At 52.2% G+C, this 21,033-nt stretch overlaps 9 protein-coding genes across 9 annotated transcripts; 5 read left to right on the top strand and 4 right to left on the bottom strand.

The window, feature by feature from the left end:
• Positions 1-877: 877 nt before the first annotated feature.
• Positions 878-4,715, bottom strand: CTAM01_07456 (N-acetylglucosaminyl transferase component; the record flags this gene model as incomplete). Its single annotated transcript, XM_060523478.1, has 8 exons — positions 878-1,186; positions 1,254-1,342; positions 1,392-1,853; positions 1,907-3,020; positions 3,073-3,156; positions 3,393-3,485; positions 3,565-4,191; positions 4,455-4,715. The coding sequence occupies 8 exons, from the start codon at positions 4,713-4,715 to the stop codon at positions 878-880; spliced, it is 3,039 nt and encodes a 1,012-aa protein (XP_060381854.1).
• A 714-nt stretch (positions 4,716-5,429) lies between these two features.
• CTAM01_07455 (uncharacterized protein) lies at positions 5,430-5,946 on the bottom strand (the record flags this gene model as incomplete). The annotated part of the gene is made up of 4 exons (XM_060523477.1): positions 5,430-5,585; positions 5,676-5,749; positions 5,811-5,848; positions 5,906-5,946. The coding sequence occupies 4 exons, from the start codon at positions 5,944-5,946 to the stop codon at positions 5,430-5,432; spliced, it is 309 nt and encodes a 102-aa protein (XP_060381853.1).
• Positions 5,947-6,462: 516 nt separating this feature from the next.
• CTAM01_07454 (3'-5' exonuclease) lies at positions 6,463-9,393 on the top strand (the record flags this gene model as incomplete). The annotated part of the gene is made up of 4 exons (XM_060523476.1): positions 6,463-6,825; positions 6,879-7,544; positions 7,597-7,787; positions 7,836-9,393. The coding sequence occupies 4 exons, from the start codon at positions 6,463-6,465 to the stop codon at positions 9,391-9,393; spliced, it is 2,778 nt and encodes a 925-aa protein (XP_060381852.1).
• Positions 9,394-10,420: 1,027 nt separating this feature from the next.
• CTAM01_07453 (D-isomer specific 2-hydroxyacid dehydrogenase) lies at positions 10,421-12,097 on the top strand (the record flags this gene model as incomplete). The annotated part of the gene is made up of 3 exons (XM_060523475.1): positions 10,421-10,689; positions 11,104-11,233; positions 11,357-12,097. The coding sequence occupies 3 exons, from the start codon at positions 10,421-10,423 to the stop codon at positions 12,095-12,097; spliced, it is 1,140 nt and encodes a 379-aa protein (XP_060381851.1).
• Positions 12,098-13,993: 1,896 nt separating this feature from the next.
• On the top strand, positions 13,994-14,505 carry CTAM01_07452 (uncharacterized protein; the record flags this gene model as incomplete). Its single annotated transcript, XM_060523474.1, has 2 exons — positions 13,994-14,304; positions 14,388-14,505. The coding sequence occupies 2 exons, from the start codon at positions 13,994-13,996 to the stop codon at positions 14,503-14,505; spliced, it is 429 nt and encodes a 142-aa protein (XP_060381850.1).
• Positions 14,506-15,582: 1,077 nt separating this feature from the next.
• Positions 15,583-17,036, top strand: CTAM01_07451 (TAM domain methyltransferase; the record flags this gene model as incomplete). Its single annotated transcript, XM_060523473.1, has 7 exons — positions 15,583-15,729; positions 15,783-15,873; positions 15,947-15,988; positions 16,051-16,243; positions 16,305-16,442; positions 16,516-16,935; positions 16,988-17,036. The coding sequence occupies 7 exons, from the start codon at positions 15,583-15,585 to the stop codon at positions 17,034-17,036; spliced, it is 1,080 nt and encodes a 359-aa protein (XP_060381849.1).
• Positions 17,037-17,290: 254 nt separating this feature from the next.
• On the bottom strand, positions 17,291-17,686 carry CTAM01_07450 (uncharacterized protein; the record flags this gene model as incomplete). Its single annotated transcript, XM_060523472.1, has 1 exon — positions 17,291-17,686. The coding sequence occupies one exon, from the start codon at positions 17,684-17,686 to the stop codon at positions 17,291-17,293; it is 396 nt and encodes a 131-aa protein (XP_060381848.1).
• A 379-nt stretch (positions 17,687-18,065) lies between these two features.
• Positions 18,066-18,998, bottom strand: CTAM01_07449 (HpcH/HpaI aldolase; the record flags this gene model as incomplete). The annotated part of the gene is made up of 3 exons (XM_060523471.1): positions 18,066-18,553; positions 18,631-18,883; positions 18,939-18,998. The coding sequence occupies 3 exons, from the start codon at positions 18,996-18,998 to the stop codon at positions 18,066-18,068; spliced, it is 801 nt and encodes a 266-aa protein (XP_060381847.1).
• A 380-nt stretch (positions 18,999-19,378) lies between these two features.
• Positions 19,379-20,989, top strand: CTAM01_07448 (aspartate aminotransferase; the record flags this gene model as incomplete). The annotated part of the gene is made up of 7 exons (XM_060523470.1): positions 19,379-19,531; positions 19,613-19,651; positions 19,708-19,797; positions 19,892-20,532; positions 20,587-20,668; positions 20,718-20,764; positions 20,821-20,989. 7 exons carry the CDS (start codon positions 19,379-19,381, stop codon positions 20,987-20,989), a joined length of 1,221 nt encoding a protein of 406 aa, XP_060381846.1.
• Positions 20,990-21,033: the final 44 nt, after the last annotated feature.

The raw sequence follows: 21,033 nt of genomic DNA, 5'->3' as shown, positions 1-21,033 counted from the left end.
ACAACGCGGCCAACCCTAAACCTCAACTTGGAGCTCAAGACCAGACTAGTCTCTACTGTGAGCTTGTCCTCTCCATCTTCAAAATCTATACCCTTGAGCCCTGAGCACGAGAAGAGAAGAGCTCGGAGGGGGTTGAAAGCTCACGGCAGCGACTCCAATACGATCCCATCTAGCCAGACTACGCGGCGGGTTCGAGGATATAATCTCACCGACGCTAAATGAAGGGCATGAAGATCGTGCATATGTCTAATATCTAGCACGTATATGACGGCCGCGCCATGTGACCTGTCTCCCACGTTTCAGTCTAATCACCGACCTCGTAGATATACCCCACGCCGGCCTTGAGTCCCAGTCACCCAGGCATGCCAACCAGATACAACACCGTCGAGAAGGGGCGAACCCCTCTCCCCTATGAATGGTGCAGAAAATCAGTACTTTCCCTTCATCCATACAAAATCAGCCAACAGAAACCAAAGAACCTTCTCGCCATACTCTCTCATCCCTTAACTCCGTCTCCTCTACCTCCCAACCGTGGACCTGCGCCTTTTTCTTCTGTACCAGTCACAGCCGAAAGCACCGTCAACTCCTCATCTTGACCCACGCACGTTCTGGCCTCGTGGGATCCGGTGACGCGACGACCGAGCGTCTTCGGCACGCGGGCGATGTCAATGCCGACGTCAAGGACGATGCGCGGTTGAGTTACATCTTTGGGTCGTGGGAGGACCCGAGAATTAGTTGGTGGCTTCACAGAGGCCAGAGGGCTGAAGTCATCGATGGAGGAAAAATCAATCGACGGTACACACATCACAAGAGAGCAACATCAACGCAACAAGCCACCATTCTCGCCAAAGAACTAAAACGTAAGAATTTCATTAATCTAGTGATGATACCTCGTCCTCCCCCCGCCCCCGATTCCCGTGGGATACCTTTTCCCATTCATCACAAACGGCACGGGCTTCCTGCTGGGCTGCACCGTCGTGATGGCGTCCCACATCTGGCGGAAGCTCGCGCGGCGCGCGGGGAGCATGCTGTACTGCAGGCTGTACAGGTTCTTGCGGTTGAGCGGCGGGACGAACTTGCCCGTCACCAGGCAGAGTACCACCGTGGGCGAGAGGTAGTGCTTGCGGATGCGGTTGCCCATCTGGAAGTACTGGTGGAACATGGCGCGGAAGGTGAGGGGGATGGACTGGTGAGGCGTGTTAGAAGCGAGTTCTCTATAAACATACGGTGGTGACAAGGGAGGAATGACATACCTTGAGGTAGATGACGGAGGTCGGTGGCTCGTTGGAAGTATTATTAAGTCTATAGTCAAGGGTATCTCGAAGTTCAAAACGGATGCCGCCTACTCCGTGTTAGTCAGGCTCTTCGCATTGATGTGGAGTGATGTATACCTGGTAGTCGTCTCGGGTCTTTGACCCGCAACATCAGCGCAAAAAGGGGAAAGTGATTTAGACAAGAGAGAAGTGTATCAAAAATAGCCTTTAGCGAAATAATGACCATTCGTGCGACGGCGAAGTTCAAGTAGAACACCACCACGGTCGGGAGGAGGAAGAAGAGTAGGGTGAAGAGGATGGTGCCCACAAGAAGCTGGTCCAGGTCGTAGTCGCACGAGTCGATACGATTGCGGAGGACATTGTGCTTCTTGCCACGGAACAGGTGAAAGAGCGAGATGAGTATTGTGAGCTGCCAATGGTAGATCCGGGCAGATGCCAGATAAAAGGAGTAAATGTGAACGGTCAAGCTGGAAAGCAGGTCGGAGAACATGGCAATGGGCATGCTGGCTCCGGCGAAGCTGGAAAAGCCAATGAACCAGATGATATGTGGCAATAACGGCTGAAGCGTCGCGATACAGTCTATTCAAGTCAGTAATCTTTCACTCCTGAATTCTGAATGCAGACGAACTCACTTGACCAGTAATCAATGACCCAGAGGAAAAGGTCTCCTAGGAAGAGAGCCAGCTCGCTATTCAGCTTCAAACCCGCAGGCCATCCCATTAGCCACGATATACTTCTTTGAAGCGCCTCGACCGTGTACACCCTCAGAAGCTCGCTGATTGCGTTGGCGGCCCACTCCGCGTTGTCAATGATGTAGGAGCCCAACGCAATACCAATGATGACATCGTTGGCGACAAGCCATAGGCTATTGTAGAACCGTATGTAGTCAGGGTGACTGGTCGTGACGCTCTCCCAGTCATTCTTGCGCTGTCGCAAAGTGGTGTACTGCATGGGCCAGTAGCAAAACTGCTGCAATCGGATCTCTACTTGTTGCGCCGTTGCCGATATGTCCTTCAAAGCTAGGTAGTCGTCCCTCAATCGGAATTCCAAAATTTGGAGGAGCAACTCGGCGACCGCCCTGTGACCCATGAGCATATACACAAACCCCCACTGTATCAGCGGAAGCAGGTAGAAGATCAAGAGGTCCCAGACGAAATTCCGCATTGATGTCGCATGCTCCACCACTCGCTCCGAGACGCTGAGAGATCGCTTGGGTCGGGTGCCGATCCGGGAGATGTTCTTCTGCAACAGCTGCTCCAGCTCCCACGACCAGTTGATTTGATTCACAATTTTTGGTAGTGCTCTCTCTTTTGGTGACGGAGACCGCTTAATGATGGTGTGTTGTTTAAGCTTTTCCACCAACTTTCTCTTTTCCTCCTTCACCTTCAGCTCCTGCCTCTCTTCTTCAGCCATGTGTTCTGTCGGTGGTAGGCCCGGTGCCTCCTTATTCCCAAGCGCGAGCGAGATGGGGTTCAGCGAGATGTACTGCATTCTGCTGGGGCGCGGTCGGTCGTAGAGTATGATCTGTATGCTGAGAGCCTTTGCGCACGCGATTCGGGGCGATTTTGCGCCGGCTGGTGTTGTCGCGATGAAGAGGGAGGGATCGAGTACGACGGCTTCGCTAGGGTTCGTCAGACCGAGGACGTGCATCGCATTGTGGCCGCATCGTTCGTAGATGCTATTGACGGGGTGAGGGGAGTTTCGAAAGAGGGTGCCGATTTTGAGGGCGAATTCGACATGGCCGGCCTGTAGATTGGTCAATTGGTGAAAGAGCTGGTGGTCTAGGGGGGTTGCTGACATCGACATCGTCAAGAATGGCTACGACGAAGACATCCAGGCTCGAGTTCCTCCATCCCACGACGACGCCAGGCAGGTCGGAGCGCTGGATGTCCGTCGGCCAGAATATCCTCATTAAACCGTCATTTTCTGGCATGTCAGCCGAGGGCAGCGCGGGAGACGGCGCTCAGAAGGAGCCTCTCCGTCGCAACTGTTCCCTGGCCGAGACGCCAGCTCCGGTGGATCGGGGATGCTGTGGTCGAGTCCGTCATTAGCCAGATGCTTCTCCCAGTTGCGCAACCAGACATGTCTCAGCGAGGGGGTCGAAAGGGTTTGTCGTACCAGGTTCGCCTCCTTGGTGGCCAATCGTTCCACGGGGATGAATATGACGAGGTAGACGAAGGTCAAGAGCGCGAAACCTTTGGCGGCGCGTGTCTAGACATGGATGTTAGGGTCGAGAAAGAGGCAGCGCATAGGTAGCTGGGCCCGAGGGAGGGAGGGAGGATCATCATACAATAACTCCGTAGTCCCAGGCGAAAATAGCAAGCTCATAGAGACGTGTGACCAGATCCCATCGAGCGGTGATGTAGCCAGCTACGAAGATCCCAAGGCTGAGAACCGAGAGGGGGTGCATAGAATCGTTATTCCCTTGGATAGTGCATGCCGAGGCTTGTCGCCAAGGAGAGGTACTGGTATGTCGGGGCGGAAAGGACCTAGTTTGGGCGTCGGACTGCGGACTCGGCGGCGGTGATTGCGGGACAAGCGCGGGGGGGAAGAGGGGGGTGAAAGCTAGGAAAGGATCGTGGGGTCGCAAGCTTGATTCGGCGTGTCTTGGAGAGCTTTCGGAGGAGGACGAGGGTCGGGCGAGGACTGGCTTGGTGCGATGATTCGAATCCGCTGATGTAGCACCGTAGTTGGTGTTGTGTTGCTTTGCGCAGAGATGTTCTAGATGGGAGGAGAAGAAGAAGAAGAAGAAGAAGAAGAAGAAGAAGAAGAAGAAGAAGAAGGGACGTGGAGTCGTGGAGGGATGTGGGCGTGGATACCTTACTCTCGAGTCTCTGCAGTCTGGACGGCCGATGGAGTAAAGGTACTCGACGCGGACCTTGGAAAAGGGCACAAGACAAGATGGGACTAGAAACAACTATGTAGAGAGCCAGGGACAAGCTTCACGCGCGCGTAGAGGGATGCGGTAAATCTGGGAATTTGCCATGTAATTATTGGAGGGACAGAACGGGGGGTACAAGAGGTTTGGCAGCTTTGGGGTTAGCTGAGGTGGAGGACGTCAGGACATCAGGTTCTTCCTCTACCGGTAAGGTACACTGTACCTTGGGGAGTTAGTCCCTGTTGGTTTCTCTGCAGTGTGCCGTCCAGCCTCCAGCCTAGGGAAGGTACATATGCACATACAAGTCGCTCTGCCGCTAGCGAAATGTCTCGCTGGCGGGTCTCGCGTCCACTAAAGGAGACGAGAGATCTGGACATTTTCCAGGTTTGGCTGAATGCTGCACTTTGCAGGATTTCTACGAGTAGGAGTTCCTGCTGACCAGTGACCCGCGGGACGCACTCAGAGGGTCTACGGGGATGTGGGCGGTCTGGAACCTGGAACGAGCCCCCACCCTGCTTGAGCTTGGCTTTTTCATAGCTGGGACTGGCCCGCCTCTGGTCCATGCTTCCATTTTTTGCTAGGTTTTTTCCATAGTGACCCGGCGCGATCTGGTGAAAGTAAATCTACCAACATCACGTGGGCTGGTGCATCACATCAAGGTACTTACCTAAAAGTACTCGGATAGTTCTATTCACGTTTTGTACATGTTCGTTAGACTTCATATGTCATATAGTTGTGCTCATATGTTGGGACAAAAGGCTTTCCGTGTCCATCATGCAACTTGGGGGCCTCCTTGGTCGTGCATCAAGTCGATGGAGACTTGACGGTGATCTCAATATTGACACATGTCCAGCAATGAACCCACGTTACACCGTTTACCTGCACAGCCATCCAGGATTCCTTTCTTTGCCTTTGCTGTCTTGTTCGCATTGCGCATACTGTGGCACCCCACTACCTAATTTGCTCTATGAGCCTGTGAGGTACCTTAGGTATCACTTGTTGTCTGCATCCCGGGAGTCTCCCTCGGAGAAATTCAAGCTTACCTGAGAGTCTACTCAGTCTAGACGTTGGTGTCCACATCCGAGTCACCAGAGGAACAGGTAGCCGGCGCGCGGACGCGTCATGGAAAAGCCAGGGAAAAAAAACATCATATTGGGAGATTGCCGTCTCTAAACACTGCCACATTGTGCCCGACAAATGCAACCTGGAAAAACGCCAAAGGAAACTAGCTAGCGAGATATCTTGTCCGGAATTTGAAATGCCTCCTGCACAAGTGGTCAGATTCTCATCTCCACGAACACATTGCAGCAATGGGGAGGGTGCATGCTGATGCGGCACTCACATTCACGTCCCATGTATGTCGCATCGTTGTCTTTCTGGTCTTCCCGCGCCTCATCCAGCAGCTTGTCTATGCCGCGTTCCTTGAGGGCGACCTACCTGCCAGTCAGTCATTGTGCTCTTCCTCGCCGCTCACCCGAAAGCTTGGTTGTGAGAGCAGTCGTCGTCGTTGAGACGTCACCTACCGTCAAACACTTTTGGTAGTTCTTGAATAGATCGGCACACTCATTGTTATCTGTTCCGGTGCCTCTGAGGTACTCTTCAGCCCGTCGTTAGAAGCCTCCTTCGCCATCCATGTCGTGTGCAGGGAACCAACTTACTCTCACTGTACCATTTCAAGAAGCATGTATCGTAGCGCCTACCCCAGCAGTATTAGCAGCCCATTCATTCATTTCTTCACAAATCAACTGCTTACTCCTTGACTTCATTGCATTCGGGGGCTAAAGACGCAGACATGATGGATGCTTCTCTGTTGACGGAACTCACGGAGGACTGAGAGGTGAAGTTGCAGGTTGCGGCTAGAAATGGAGACAAAATCATCACAGGGGCCTGAGTGCCTAAGGTCAGCGGCGTCATCCGCTGTAAGTGGAAGGGCTTGGCCAAGGCTCTTGCCTTCCCTTTTACTGGCATCCACCTCACACTCACCAGCTTCATCCTCTGTGTAATCAATTGCAACTTCTCAATTTCAGACATTCTGAACACCAACACTGGTTTTGTGAAATTACTGTCAGCATCGACTGAAACCAGACTCTCCATCATCCCAATACGAATACATCTTTCATTCCTCGAAGTGTAAGGTATCCTGCGCCAAGCATCGAAGTCGCTTATCCAGGCGCTTATCGATTAGATAACGCCTCTAATCTTATCGGCCGGGGCCTTTCATGGTGGGCTCTTTTTTTTTGTTCAATCGTCAAACTTCGCAGCGAAACCGCGACAGCCTCCACCGAGAACCACACCCGTTGCGCCGATACGATGGCGTCCCCCCAGGACTTCAAGTCTCTTCAGGACAAGATCCAGGCCGCGCTCGTGGCCACTGTCAAGTCGGTCAACCGTGTCTCCGCCGAGGACCTGCCCTTCCAGCGTGCCGTCAACCCCAGCGTCGGCGACGATCTCGACGCCAAAACCACACGGATCCTCGAGCTCTCGACCACACTGCTCAAGTCAGCTGCAGAGGTCTGCGGACTAAATGCGCCCGATCTCGAAGATGCCGACGACGTGGATATGCGCTGGCGAAGCATCGTGGACGTTGTCGACTCAGTCTTGGAGAAAGCCGACACATCTATTGACGAGTACACCGGAGCTTTGAAGAGGAAGGATGCGCCTGCTACTGATGCCGTAAGCGCGCTCCATTGTTTACACGGAATACCATGTATACTAACGCTACATAGGCTCCCCAATCGAAGAAGCCCAAGACGGCTGGAGGCGTTGTCCGCAGCGCCAACATCACTAAACCCCAACTCCACTTCGATCAGCCGGTCGACAACAACGCTCAATGGAAGCCCCTCATTACCGAAAAGCCTCATGCTACGGTGCCTTTGGAGAAAAGCCTGATAAGTAGCGAAACAGAAGAGGGTTTTGTTCAGTATGACTACCAAACTTTCTTACCGTTGATATTTCCTAGAGTGCCTAGTTCCGACAAGGTCGCATACAAGGCTGCAGCCAACTCGCGCAGGAGACCGGAGAAGTTACTATTTCTCAGTGATACTGACAGAAAGATCAGATACAAGCATCCGTACGAAGCCGAAATCCTCGAGGCGAAATACCCCGACCGAGTCTACGAACAAGCCGAGCCGATTCCATGGCAGCCCGTCGAAGGTACGGAAGCTATTTACGTCGACACATACGAAGGGGTCCTGAAGATGCTGAAGGACCTCAAGAAGGCCAAGGAAATTGCCGTCGACCTGGAACATCACGACTTCAGAACATACGTCGGACTCACCTCGTTGATGCAGATAAGCACAAGAGAACAGGACTGGATTGTAGACACTCTGAAGCCATGGAGACAGCAGCTCCAGGTACTCAACGAAGTCTTTGCCGACCCCAGTATAATCAAGGTTAGTACTGCTAAGCTCACTGACGATGCCTCGACAAAACTAACAATTCTAGGTCTTCCACGGCCCATTTATGGACATGGTTTGGCTGCAGCGCGATCTCGGTCTGTATGTCAACGGTCTGTTCGATACCGGAAGTGCATGCGAAGCGCTACACTACCCCCAAAAAAGCTTAGCATTTCTTCTCAAGAAGTTTGTCAACTTTGACGCCGACAAGAAGTACCAACTTGCCGACTGGAGAGTGCGGTAAGCAAACCCCTGAAGCGACCTCTCTGAGATACTAATACTGTGTAGCCCCCTTTCTGACGAGATGCTGTACTATGCCCGTTCTGATACCCACTTCCTGCTTTACATCTACGACAAGATGCGCAACGAGCTCGTGATGAAGTCGGACAGGGGCAACCCCAGCACCGACTACATCGAAATGACGCTCCAGAAATCCAAAACTCTCTCATTGAGTCGGTATGGTGGTGAGACGTTCAACCCCAAGTCTGGCAAGGGAAGCAAGGGCTGGTACAACACTCTTCTGAAGCACCCTATGCCCTTTTCGGGCCAGCAATTTGCCGTATATAGAGCCATCTGGGAATGGAGAGACGAGGTGGCACGAAAGGAGGACGAAAGTACAGCCTTTGTTATGCCCGATGGTATCGTTGGCGATATCGCAAAACACATGCCGCCCGACGCCAAAGCTCTACATGCACTGATACCGAACCACGCCTTCATCGCACGGAAGAACGTCACCGAGATATGGACGCGCTACCAGGAGGCACGTGAAAGGGGCATCAACGAACCGCGTCTGCTGGACTTTTTCAAGTCGGAGCTTCCAAGGGCCGCTGCCAAGCCTTTGGCAGTGGCTGCGAGCGAGGACGCGGTCGAGGGAGCGCTGGAACCTGCCCTCCTGTCAGAGTCACAGCTGTTCGGCCGCATGGCTCTGAGCTCGGCCTGGGAACAGCCAGCCTCTGCAGCTAATGGCCTTGGAGAGTACGTCTTGCTCCCGTGGCAGAAGTTTGTGCAAAATGCGAAAACGGTCGAGGTCGCTCCCGAGGAAGATGTTGCTATGGAGGGAGGCGTCGAGGAGGAAGCCAAGGCTGCTGCGGCCGCTCAGCCCGCTGAGCCTGAGGTGGAGGAGGAATTCACCCTCAAGGCTGGCACGAAACGGAAAGCCCCTGCAGCAGACGCTTCTGATGTTAGCGACAACGAGTCAGAATCCGGCGAGAGCTCCATCGACATTGTTTTGGAGCGGCCAGAGTCCGAGAGGAAGTCAAAGAAGCACGGCAAGACGGATGCTGGCGAGCGCGAGGCAAAGGTGGCTGCGAAGAGAGCAGACAAGGTGGCGCGCTACACGGAAGATTACGACAAGGCCGCGGCCGAGGTACAACGCTTGGAGAAGGAAGTCGCCAAGAAGAAGGCTGAGCCGGCTCAATTGGAGGAGGCGAAGGAGACGGCCGCGGAGAAGCAGAGAAAACTGCAAGGATACCTGACGGCGATCAACAACCGCAAGTCCAAGACGGAGAAGAAGGCGGCGAAGAAGGCCGAGAAGGCTCAAAAGGAGGCGGAGAAGAAGGCGAAGAAGGAACAGAAGCGTGCCGCGAAGAAGGCCAAGAAGGAGGCGAAGGAAGCCGAGCAGCAGGAGGCTGACGGTGTGGACTCGAGCGACAGCGACGAGGAGGAGGAGACGTTTGACTACAGCAAGGCCACATCGGTGCTCCATGCGGCGAGGACAGGCAACCGCGGCAAGACGCACGTCAAGCCGACGTTTGATCCGTATGCGAAGACGGGCGATGAGCCGCTCAAGGGCGCGAGAAAGGCGCCGCCTCCCAGAGGTGAGAGGAGCGCTACGTTTAGGAAATAGGATGGGCGAGGTTCGTGTTGAGTTTTGCTGTCAGGGGGTTTGCAGCTTGATGGGAGTAGGATAATTGGAACGTGAGTGGATGAACCAGTAGCAATACTGTCCCGGGCGAGAAAAGTCCTCGGGCAGATGGTCCCGTCTAGAGTCAGGAACAGGACTAGGACATTTTGCCAAAAGAGAGAAATGATGCCATCATTACATGCATGTCTTGAAGCAGTGGCAGAGCTTGTCAAATTGATTTGTGAGAGATGTTATTCCGTTCTACATGTTGCACGAAAAGACGAGCGCCTTTCGTGAGGGTCTCTCAGACATTGTAAGCCGCATGGTAAGCACGGAATTCCTTCCGCGGTTGTCACACCCTTCTTGCGGCTCCCCGCGTTTGAGTTGAGGGTGAGGGCGTCGAGGGGTTTGTGGTTGTGTGGATGGATCATGGATATGTGGATGTCAAAAATCAAAGCCGCGCCATGTCTACACCGCGCCCTTCCATCGAGTAGCAAACACACGGCATGTCATATTACATGTGCCGATCTTATCGCGTCCCGGGAGTGGGAAAATGCGGAGCGCGGAGAAAGTAGCATGGCACTAGCGAGGTTGGGAACTTTGGAAGGGAGCAGCAGAGTGTTATGTCCGGACGTGTGGCACCCCTGAGCCTCTTTTTTCCTTGCTTTTTTCTGTTGTTTTGATAAGATAAGTAGCCAGCCGTACACAAATACTTATCTCGTCGCTCGTTTCTTGGGATTGAGGTTTGGGATCTGAGTTTACAGCTGTGGCTTGCATATATCAAGTTGAGACGAGATCTTTTAGACTTTTGAGACTGAACAAGAGATCGACTGCGCGACTTTAACACGGGTTCCATCTGTAGGGCGTGTTTGTCGTTACACCACCGTTGGTATAAACACTCCCTTATCATCATCCATCATGCTCACATCTTTATAGACTCACCGTCCTTGAAACACCTACTTCAACCCTACAAAGAGCACAGCAGACAACACACCTTTACAAAAAGGGAACACAACCAACGAAGGAAGCAATGGCCGACCCCGCGACAGAAGTAAAGAAGCCCGCCCGCCCGCCCTCGGCTACGCACCACGTCATCGTCAAGCTCGAGACGATCCACGTGCCGCCTCCGGAGGTCAATGATGGTGACCTGGGGCCGGGAGTGACGCATGAGGTTATGGGGTACGAGTATACCCGGCCCTCGGAGAGCGCCGTCGCGGCGGCGAGGGCGTGGCCTGCGAGCGTGCTGATTACGACGACTGTGCCTATTAATAAGGAGACGCTTGGGGAGGCGCCGTATTTGTGAGTTTTGGGTTGAATTTTCTTCAGTTTTGGGGGAGTTCGGTTTGGGTTGTGGTGGCTAAGGGTTGAGAGGGAGGAGGGGGTGGGGGTTGAGGTGAGGATGAGTTGAGGAGAGGATCTCAGGGGGAAAGGGGCTGTTGCTTCTAAGAGTAATGAGGTCAATGGCCGGGCAAGGTGGTCTGGCGCAGGATCGAGTGATTCCTACCTACCAGACCACGAGATTGAGAGGGTATGGTGTACCGGGCAGGGCTGATGACTTTGGAAGTCTTCCCTCTAGGACTCCTGTAAGACAAGTGTCTACTTGAGCTGGGGAACGACCGCCGCCAATCTGCTTACATTACCGTGCTCAGAAGCAAACTCGACATAGCTAGCTGGTTTGAAGGCGAGCGATGGCTGACGACGTGGACGACGCAGAAAGTGTATCATCACAGAGACGGTAGGAACAGACCACATCGATCTAGAGGAGTGCAGGCGTCGCGGCGTGACCGTGATATACTCACCCAACGCGACAGTCGAAGCCGTCTCCGAGCACGCCCTCGGCTTGGTGAGTCCTTCCGCTCTCTAGTTTGAGACGAATCTTCGACATCTCAAGTCATGAGCCATCATCGACTAGGGGTGGAAAGAGAGAGAAAGCTGTTCACTGACCTTGGATGCCGGGGAACTCTAGTACTTCTCATCCCGCCGACGCTTCGTGACGCTCCATAACACGATGATGGACCACGCTGAGGGCCGCCCGAACCCCTGGCGCGCAAAGGGGAGCATGTCCTCCCTCCTCCTCGACAGTGAGGGCCGCCCGCCGCATACGTGCGGCAACGAGGTGGTGGGGATGATCGGCTACGGGCCCATAGGGCAGCGCGTCGCCAAGATGTGTCGCTCGCTGGGCATGAAGGTCCTCGTCGCTGCGAGGAAGAACGATGCCGCGCATGCTGTGAACGGTAACGGGGTAACTCCCGCTGCCGCCGCTCAGCCGAATGGCAACGGAGACGTCCACCGCACGCCCTTCGCAGAGGTCATCTGTCGCGCAACGACACTCTTCCTCATCGTGCCCCTCACGGCGGAGACCAAAAACCTCGTCGGCGAGGCTGAGATGGCGACGATGAGGCCTGACGCCGTGATTATCAACGTCGGGCGGGGCGGGACCGTGAATGAGGCTGCGCTGGTGGCAGCGTTGCGGGAGGGTAGGATCTCGGGGGCGGCGACGGATGTTTATGAGGTTGAGCCGGCGGGGAGTGGGCAGGATAGTGTGTTACTGGGGGAGGAGGCAAAGGGCTTAAACTTGACGCTGACGCCGCATTTGGCGTGGTGCGCTGATCAGACGAGGGTGAATATCCGGAGGGTTGTCGGAGAGAATGTGAGGTTGTTTTACGGGGGCGGGAAGGGTAGTAATGTTGTGCTTGATATGCGGTGAAAAACTTAGATTATTCGGATCGAGGGAATGGGATAGATTCATCTCATCGAAGCCGGATGGGTATTGTTGAAATAGTATGTCGACGTCTGAGTAAATGTCGGTGAGATTGAGTATGAGCCAAAAGACTGATGAAGTTATTCTCACCAGAGATCATGAGCTTCCGCCCCAGATTAGAGCGCCCGCCCGCTGCAACACCCCACACTTTGCGTCTTTTAAATGCCCGAAGACGACCTCGCATCTCATTGGTGCTTTAGACTGCTTCCAAGTGATGCCAAGACATCTGCTTGATCCCGGCGAGCCTCAAAGGTTAATCGAGCAATAATCGATCTCAATTATCAGCCTTCATGAGAATCCTGTATGCTGAAGCTCGGGCCAGCGACTGGATCGACGCGAATCACATAGAGAAGGTCCTCGTGCGAGGGAGAGCAGTTCCGACGAGACCTACTCAGTATAGATCAGGGCGTTCAAAGAATGAGCAAGTTTGAAGTTTTCATTAGATCAAAAGATGATCGTCTCGAGGATTGACGCGCCGCGCAAGCCTCACTTCTATCTCATCTGTCGTACCAAGCTCCTGAATATGTCGCGCATAGAGTGGCTAGCAACAACACGACTCACGCGAGTTCCGTCGCTCAAAATCATTCGAGCTTTGTTATGCTTGAAACATCTAAACTTCTCCCACTTGTGCCGTCCGCCGTGCCCACAGTGGCACAGTTTTGGCGAGATTTGCTTCTTTTTTCGCGACTCGACCTAAGCAACAATTTCTCACAAACATGCAAGAGCCTGCAATTCGCGGGTTTTTAGAGAGCGTCGTCATCAAAAATAAGTTAATACATTTGAACGATATTTTGTCTAAGCCACAGTGATGCGTTCATCCGTTCGGTGAATGAGTTAGTGAACGGCATCGTTCGCCGTGCGCTGGAAATGCAGGACGCGGGGGTCCCCACTGATCGCCTTTAATTTCCTCGACCCCTGGGCTCTGCTCTGGGCTGAGTTGAGCTCACCTGTCCGGATGAAACGTCAGCTGCTTCCGAGCGTCTTACCTCAAGTAGGGATATTGACTGAGTGAGCTCCTGTATCCAAATGTGAACGGCGGGCTGCAGCTCTGCCTATTTACTTGATGTGCTGGTCCGTCCGATGAACTCTCATGTTGAGTTCCGAGAGACATGAGATGTGGGTGAGTGGAGGTCTGTCATGTCATAAAAACAACAGAACACGAAGTATTAGCTGGCCAAGGCAGTGCCGCGGGATCCACCGCGGGAAATGTCAGATTGTGTGGGGATTTGGGACGATGGGTAAGGGGTGTCAGCAGAAACTCTCACTCAGGAGAGCCAAGCCTTTCTTGTTCTCCCAGGTTGATGACTTGGCATCGAACAAGCTCTCGACGTCAGTCAGGCACCATCGATTCTCAAAATGGCCTCTTGATTAGAGGTGAACGGGTCTGTCTGATGGAAATAGAAACCCAAAAGGTCTAGAACCCGATTCCGAGCGGGAGACTGGGATGCTTCCCGCCCCGCCGGGACCGGGTGCCGCGCGCTCAGGGGCCGGCCGGCCTCCAGGCGCTCGTAATGCGTTCGTTTGTTCGAAACGCGGGCCCCAGAAGCAATTTACATTGGACATACGCTACCACCCACAGAGAACACCAGACCAAGATGAAGGGAAACAAATCCCAGGGATGGGTCGATTTTGAGCAATCTATATATGAACTTGACGCGACTTTCCCTTTTTCCTCCGAAAGTCTCGTTTTGATCTTGCTCTCCATTCTCACACACCACCGTTCATTCGTGCTTCAATTCTTTGCAACTCCTTGGGCTGGACTCGGATAACTCTCGTTTACAACACAACCGGAAACACATCACACTCGTTCTTACCCATTTTCCGACCTCTAACCGCCTCAAGATGCAGCTCTCCGCCCTCTTCCTCCTCGCCCCCGCCCTCGTGGCCGCGACCCTCGACCCGGCCACCTCCAACACCAAGGGCAAGTGTCCCTCGAGCTACAACTGCAGCGCCACAAAGGTCTCAAAGGCCATCCAGGCCGCCGAGTGCTCCCACAACACCCGCACCAGCAAGACCCAGACGTTCGCCGTCTTCGAGACCGACCACCAGTACGACGGCAACAACGGGTACCCCTACGGTACCTGCTCCGCGTACACCTGCGAGTCCCCCACCGAGATGATCACCGACGACGACTGCTGGACTTTCTTCTGGAGGTGAGTTGCGAAAAGATGAACCAGTGATGTTCTTTTTGTTTTGCTAGTAATGGAATGGTGGCTGACGGGTTTACGATGTATAGCGGCACCGGTGAAGAGGACGGTGTTGGCACCGGCTGCATCAAGGACCCCAACACGGGCGTCTGCGGCTGCGAGAACTCTGACGGCACATTCATCTCCGGCGCCAGCGACTGCACGTAAAGAACGTCTGACTCATAGGAGACGTTCGTGGTGGTTGATGGGAGATGTGGTCATGCTTGACATGAGCCAACGGTGTGTGCTATTCATGTACATATACGATACAAACAAAACATTTTGTACAAAAATGATCAAATATTCATTCACCACGTGGCCTAGATGGGGCGTGGTCATCATCATCCCGGCACAGAGTTTGCTGCTCTATAACGCTTAGTATATCGTTCTCCATCTTGGTTAAGACTCGGGTCTCGATGTGGCCCGAGCCATCCTTTTCATTGAAATGAGGCTGAACCTAAATAGCCTTTGGAACTTTATCCCGCATCTTGGAATCATCTCATGATGTAATCATTTGCCTGCCATTGGTAGTCGCGAAATTTGCACTCAAACATGGAGTTAGGCCCCTCAGTAATACTACCAAGCATCCCAGATCGAAGCAAAACACCTGCCAGCCTAATTGCTGGTATCTATGCTCAATGATCTGAGCTCGATATCCACACCTCTACATCGGTATCCTTTCGTCCCCGTTGTTTATCTCATTTGCATTGTATCTCGGTTGCCAGATGCGGAGCTGTCAGTCTATCATACTTGATGACACCGCCAGGCAGTTATGGGGCAGCGCCGTCACTTTATTCGCCACTATTTTGTGCAAAGTTTTACTTTTTAAAACTCATCAATGTGCTAGTGAGTCCATGAGAATCCTGGCATTGAGCTGAGAGGTTGGTGTCTAGAGTCGACCGTGCTTGCTAGGCTGAATCGCTTCGCTTCTCAACAGAAAACCTCCAACCAGCAGCCAGCCATCGCTGCCACACTGTGTTGCAGAATTGTTGCATCCCACTTATAGAACCGCCTTGATCTGATACGTGGACTGTACCCCTGTTTCGGGACCATCAACCGAAAATGGCAGACTACCAAGGATCTGTATGCAGGTTTCGTGTTGGTTGAACCAACAACACTGTCCGAGGCCAAGAAGAGGGGTAATCAGGCGAGACTGTCTCTTTGTCTTTCAAAACTCTTGAACTTCCATTAGAGTAGTGTTCGACGGGCTTCGGCTGAACTTTTGTGGCCGTCAAACTTTGCAAAATGTGTGCAGATAACAACACGAACCCGGTGGCTCAACCGTCAACGGCGGCGGCTCAGGCAACGCAACCCAACGACACGACCGATCATGAAGTTGTGCTCATTGCTGAGGACCACGACGAGAGCGACGCTGAATCGAACCTTGGCAGCGTGAGCAACTCACCATCTAAATTCTCATCTTTGATGTTGACTACTTGAACCAGAGCGTTGCATCCTCGAGTACGAGTGTCAGCAGTTCTATCTTGGAATACAGGATAGAGAACGGGAGAACGTATCACGCGTATAAAGACGGCAGTACGTTGGAATCCTCAAGTTACTCACGCATGTGTTGCAGTTGTTAAATGAAGCTGACTTATGTTTTCGTCAGAATACTTCTTCCCGAATGATGAGAGGGAGAATGACCGGCTTGGTAAGATCATCAGTATTCACTTGAAGCCTAGGTAGGATGTTGACCTTGCGCCACTGCGGTAGATCTCCAGCACAACCTCTTCATCTTGACTTTTGATAACAAGCTCGCAACTGCTCCACCCAATGATCCAAGATCGAAGGTTGGCAATGTTCTCGACGTTGGAACTGGTAGCGGTATCTGGGCTATCGACTTTGGGGAAGAGCACCCTGATGCTGAGGTTTGCGGCGTCGATCTTTCAGCTGTCCAGCCTGAATTGTGAGTGTATAGTGAAATTCAGGGCCCAGGCGAGATGCTAAAAACTAACGCGAGCATCCAGTGTGCCACCAAATGTCAAGTTTGAGATAGACGATATCGATCAGCCTTGGACATTCTCGAAACCATTTGACTACATTCATAGTCGGATGATGAATTCGTCCATCAAAGACTGGAAGGCCTACATACAGACGTGCTTCGAGTAAGTAGCAAGATTTCCGTTTTAAGAAGGCGGAGCGGATTCAGTGTCAGGAGGTGGCTAAGCTAGACTGCAGCAATCTGAGTCCCGGAGGGTACTTGGAGCTGATTGAATTCGATGCCGTGCCAACATCAGATGATGGCACCCTGAAGCCCGACTCGGCAATCACGAAGTCCGCCACCCTACTCTTCGATGCGGCAGCCATCATTGGTCAACCATTCGAGGACATCAGCAGGATGAAAGATGTCCTGATCGAGACCGGGTTCGAGGACGTACACAAACAGCTCTATAAGTGGCCGACAAACTCTTGGCCCAAGAATCCGAAGTACAAGGAGTTGGGAATCTGGAATCATGAGAATGCCATCGCTGGCTGGGAGGGCTTCTGCATGGCTCCGTGCACTCGGGTCCATGGGTGGAGTAGGGAAGAAGTGCTTGTTCTCATGGCTGAGGCCCGCAAAGAGTTCAAGAATAGGACTATCCATGCGTATTTCAACATGTGAGCTTATTGAACTCCGTTCCTACTGGTCGCGGTTACTAACTATTCTCAGCTGGTCCATCTATGGAAGGAAGCCTCTCGTCTCTGAGTCTTCCACCTAGTTTTCGGAAATCGGATTTGTTAGCCCGACAGGGACCATTGATAAGCCACGTTTGAGCAGGGAACCAACGATTAGATTCAACAAGGAGTTTCGGCTCTAATGGCGAAAGATCAACGAGTTCCACATCAAGATCCAGGGCGTAGACTGGAGAGTATCTAGCACAACCAGAGTTTAACAATTGACTTGCTTTGCTTCAACTTATGAAGGAGAATACTGAGAGACTCAATACACGAGAACATGACCTACTCCCTCCGACTATGATCTGTTCTCGATGTACCACACCAGCCATGATAGACCGAAGTTTGTGACGGGAAGCCAATACGGCATATCTGCTCGCATCTGGCTCCAGTATCCAGAAGATGTCAAAAAGCATCCGAGGAAGAGGGCGAAAGCCCCCCCTCGGGTTTGTGGCAGCGCGAGTAGGAAGCCTTCCGTGACCATCAGCGCTCCGATGTATTGCATATGAAGCTTGATCTTGCGTTGATCAGTGAAAGGGTAGAGTGGGTGGAGGAACGGCGCAGTCTTCTGAGACTTTCGGTAGATTCTCTCGTGAAGCGTCTTGAAAGGCCAAGGGCCGAGTCTAGGAATACCGCCGACGAAGTATTCGAACGCGAGAATAATGCGCGGGATGGCGAGGAGAATGGAGGCCATGATAAAGGATGCTGTGGTGCCAAGGCGGAAACTGAAGCCTTTCCTCAGGGAATATGTAAAGTGGGCTCTTGAATCAAGCCATGCGACTAGTGATCAGGCAACAATATCTAAGAGGTAGAGTGAATGTGGTTATTCCGAGGCGTCCGGGGAAATGGTTGTGTTCAAGAATCGTTCAACGGCGATGATGTAATGGTGGCGCTCACCACGCAAGTCCTGAGACATAACCGCTGCACGTGAGCAGGATAGCCCAGATCCAAGATCATGAACACAAACAAAAGACCCGAGGATTTCGTGCATAGGATAAAGTTGCAATGTGTCTCAGATGACTGGAAATTGGGTTTTGACGATGTTAGGCCTTGATCATTTGAATATTTGGAGATTACTTCTGCACTTTCGCGATCTCCGCCATTGTTTCTGCAGCTCCCCGGGCTAGTATCGCAGAGTCTTGTCCTCCAAGGAGAAAGCGGACGCCTAGTTCATTAATCGCCCAGTCATGCAGCTCATGGTTGTTGTAGATACCAGCCAAGCCCATGATCTTGCCGTGTTTTTTGCATGCCCGGCTTACGATCTCCATAGCTTCCCGGAAAACTGGACTCTTGAATTGGCTCGGCGCGCCTAACTCGATAGCGAGGTCATTCGACCCGACGAGGAGAACGTCGGCGCCTTCAACAGAAGCGATCTCGTCGATGTTCTCAATACTCTCCTTCGTCTCGATCATCAGGAATACAGTTGAGCCGTTGGCGTTCGTCTCTGAGATTATGGTGCTCTGTGGCACAGCCTTTAATGAGAATACGGGCAGTTGGCCAGTGATGGACCTCTTTCCTTGCGGCGGATATTTGCAGATCGAGACAGCAGCCATGGCATCAACTGCAATGACTTTGTAAGTTCCTCTTGCCAACCGAATGGACGCGGAAATCCAGGTAGGAATCTCTTGTGGTACTTACCGCGGCCGTGAATATGAGGAAATACAACTCCCATGGCTCCTCCATCGAGAACCTTTTGAACAAAGCCATTGCCGCACTGATAAGGTACTCTGACAAAGGGCGTCATACCCAACTGAAGACCAACGATACAGTGCTGACTGGCATCATGAATGGATAATGTCGAATGTTCGAGGTCAATGAAAAGAGCATCAAACCCTCCGTTTGCCGCCAAATGGACAATTTGTGTATTTGACACAAGGCGAATGCCCATTGCCTATATCGTTATGTCAGTAAGAGGAGTAATACTATGGCTCTCTTCTGAAGCATACCGTGCATAGCTTTCCCGACGCGCTTAGGCGAGTCAAGCTGTTGGAAAGGAGAGAGGCCATTTTAGATGAACGAAAATATTACTGAATTGTCAACGTGCAGTACTTCATCATGAGGTATCATGAAGATATTATTTAGTATTCATTGCTTCCTTGGGCCGAGGATAGTGTCAGCTTACTTGTTGATGGTTCGGCTCCTCTTCCCGCCAATCTGAGCGATTCGGCCAGCCTTCCCGATAGCGTGCAAGTGTCAAGTGGAGACTCGGTAGCCCGCACCGCCGCCAACTCGGCGATGGATGCTAGTTAGCCGGGGAATTTGAGTCGCCATTTGCTCGCTAATATTTGAGTGGTCAATTCAAAAAATTAAGAGAAAGCTCGAAGGCTTACTTGCAAAAGCCTTCAGCGTTTCTTCATTCCAGCTTTGGCATTCCAGCTTTGCCACGATGTTTGGACACGTACAGCCCGGTCCTCCGGACCCCATGTTCACCCTCAAAAGGGATGCAGACAACGACACAAGCCCAGAAAAGGTCGACTTGGGTGTTGGTATCTATAGTAACGAAGAGGGTAGTTACCAAGAGCTGGAGGTTGTCAAAAAGGTATCGTCAAAAGTTTCTGCCCCAGTACTAGAGACAAGACAGGGCAAGCTTCGATTGGAGTCAGAACTGATCAAAACGTAGGCCAAATTAGAACTAGATGATCTGGACCTAGGGCATGATGTAGGAGTCTAAAACCCAACGTTTTGGAAAGTTAGTAGGCTGAGATCTTTGTCTAGTATGAGTTGACGATAGGAAATGCGGATTTTCTCCGACTTGCCGCCGAAGTCATGTTTGGCGCGCACAGCGATGCCCTTCAAACTGGCAGAGTATGTGGTTGGCTTCGTAGTCTTCTGAGATCAAATGATATCCGAATAGATTCAAATCACTTCTCAGGTTAAATACACTAACTTCAACACCCAGATTTCTTCAGTTCAGACCATCTCCGGGACAGGGGCCAACTCTCTGGGAGCCCTCTTCATTTCAAAAGTTATGGAACCGAAACCCAGAGTCTACATCGGAGTTCCCACATGGGGAAACCACATTCCGATTTTCCAAGATACCGGTCTGAAAACCACCACTTACTCCTATCTCGAAGCGTCAAAACATGCTGTCAACTTTACCGCTCTCCTCGATACTGTACGATCGGCTGCGCGAGGCAGCATTTTCGTATTGCAAGGTTGCTGCCATAATCCTACAGGAGTCGATCTAAGCCTAAAACAATGGAAGGAGTTAGCTTGTGAGATGAAACATTACGGGCACTTGCCGTTCTTTGATATAGCGTATCAAGGCCTGGGTGACGGGCTTGACGAAGATGCCGCGAGTGTACGCGTTTTCGTAGATGCGGGGATTGAGATGATGGTTTGCCAGTCATTCTCAAAGAACTTTGCATTGTATGGGGAGCGTTGTGGCGCCCTTCATTTTGTTGGCAACTCGCAGGAGGTAGCTGCAAATGTTCAAGATAGGCTTCGAAGTTTGATCAGGCACACGTACTCATCAGCTCCGGCCTACGGTAGCCGTCTTGTCAAGATCGTACTCAACGATGCCGACTTGCGAAAAGAGTGGTAAGTCGGTGTTCGAGAAGTCCCTATTTTTCATCCGCTAACAACATGCTTTAGGACTTCAGAGACCGATGGCATGAGGAAACGTCTGAAGAGAAACCGCCAAGCTCTGTATGATGAGCTTGCGATACGTCTCAAGGTACTTTGCTCCGAAAGCAGATATACGTGCCAGGATTGACTTCAAGTAGACACCCGGAAATTGGTCATATCTGGTGAAGGAAAAGGGACTGTTCTCGTCAGTAGTGCTGTGTTCTTAACGGTGGATGGTTACATCGCTAATCTTGTGTATAGGTGCCTGGTGCTGTCACCATCTCAGTGCAGGGAGCTAGTTGAGGCGTATCATGTTCATCTCCCAGGGTCCGGAAGGATCAATCTTGCTGGCTTGAGCGAGGAGAATGTGAAGCGCGCAGCACAGGCCATTGACAAGGTCACTAGGACAAATGTGAACGGGAAGCTCTGAGTCTGCCAAAGGTTCGAAGTGGTTCTAAAGAATAGGTGACTCTA

The sequence above is a fragment of the Colletotrichum tamarilloi genome (genome assembly GCF_030869305.1).
Source record: "Colletotrichum tamarilloi strain Tom-12 chromosome Unknown Scaffold_23.1, whole genome shotgun sequence".
In the NCBI taxonomy this organism is placed as follows: Eukaryota; Fungi; Ascomycota; class Sordariomycetes; order Glomerellales; family Glomerellaceae; genus Colletotrichum; species Colletotrichum tamarilloi.
Note: the sequence above shows the minus strand (reverse complement) of the source record. Positions and strands in the feature narration are given on the sequence as shown.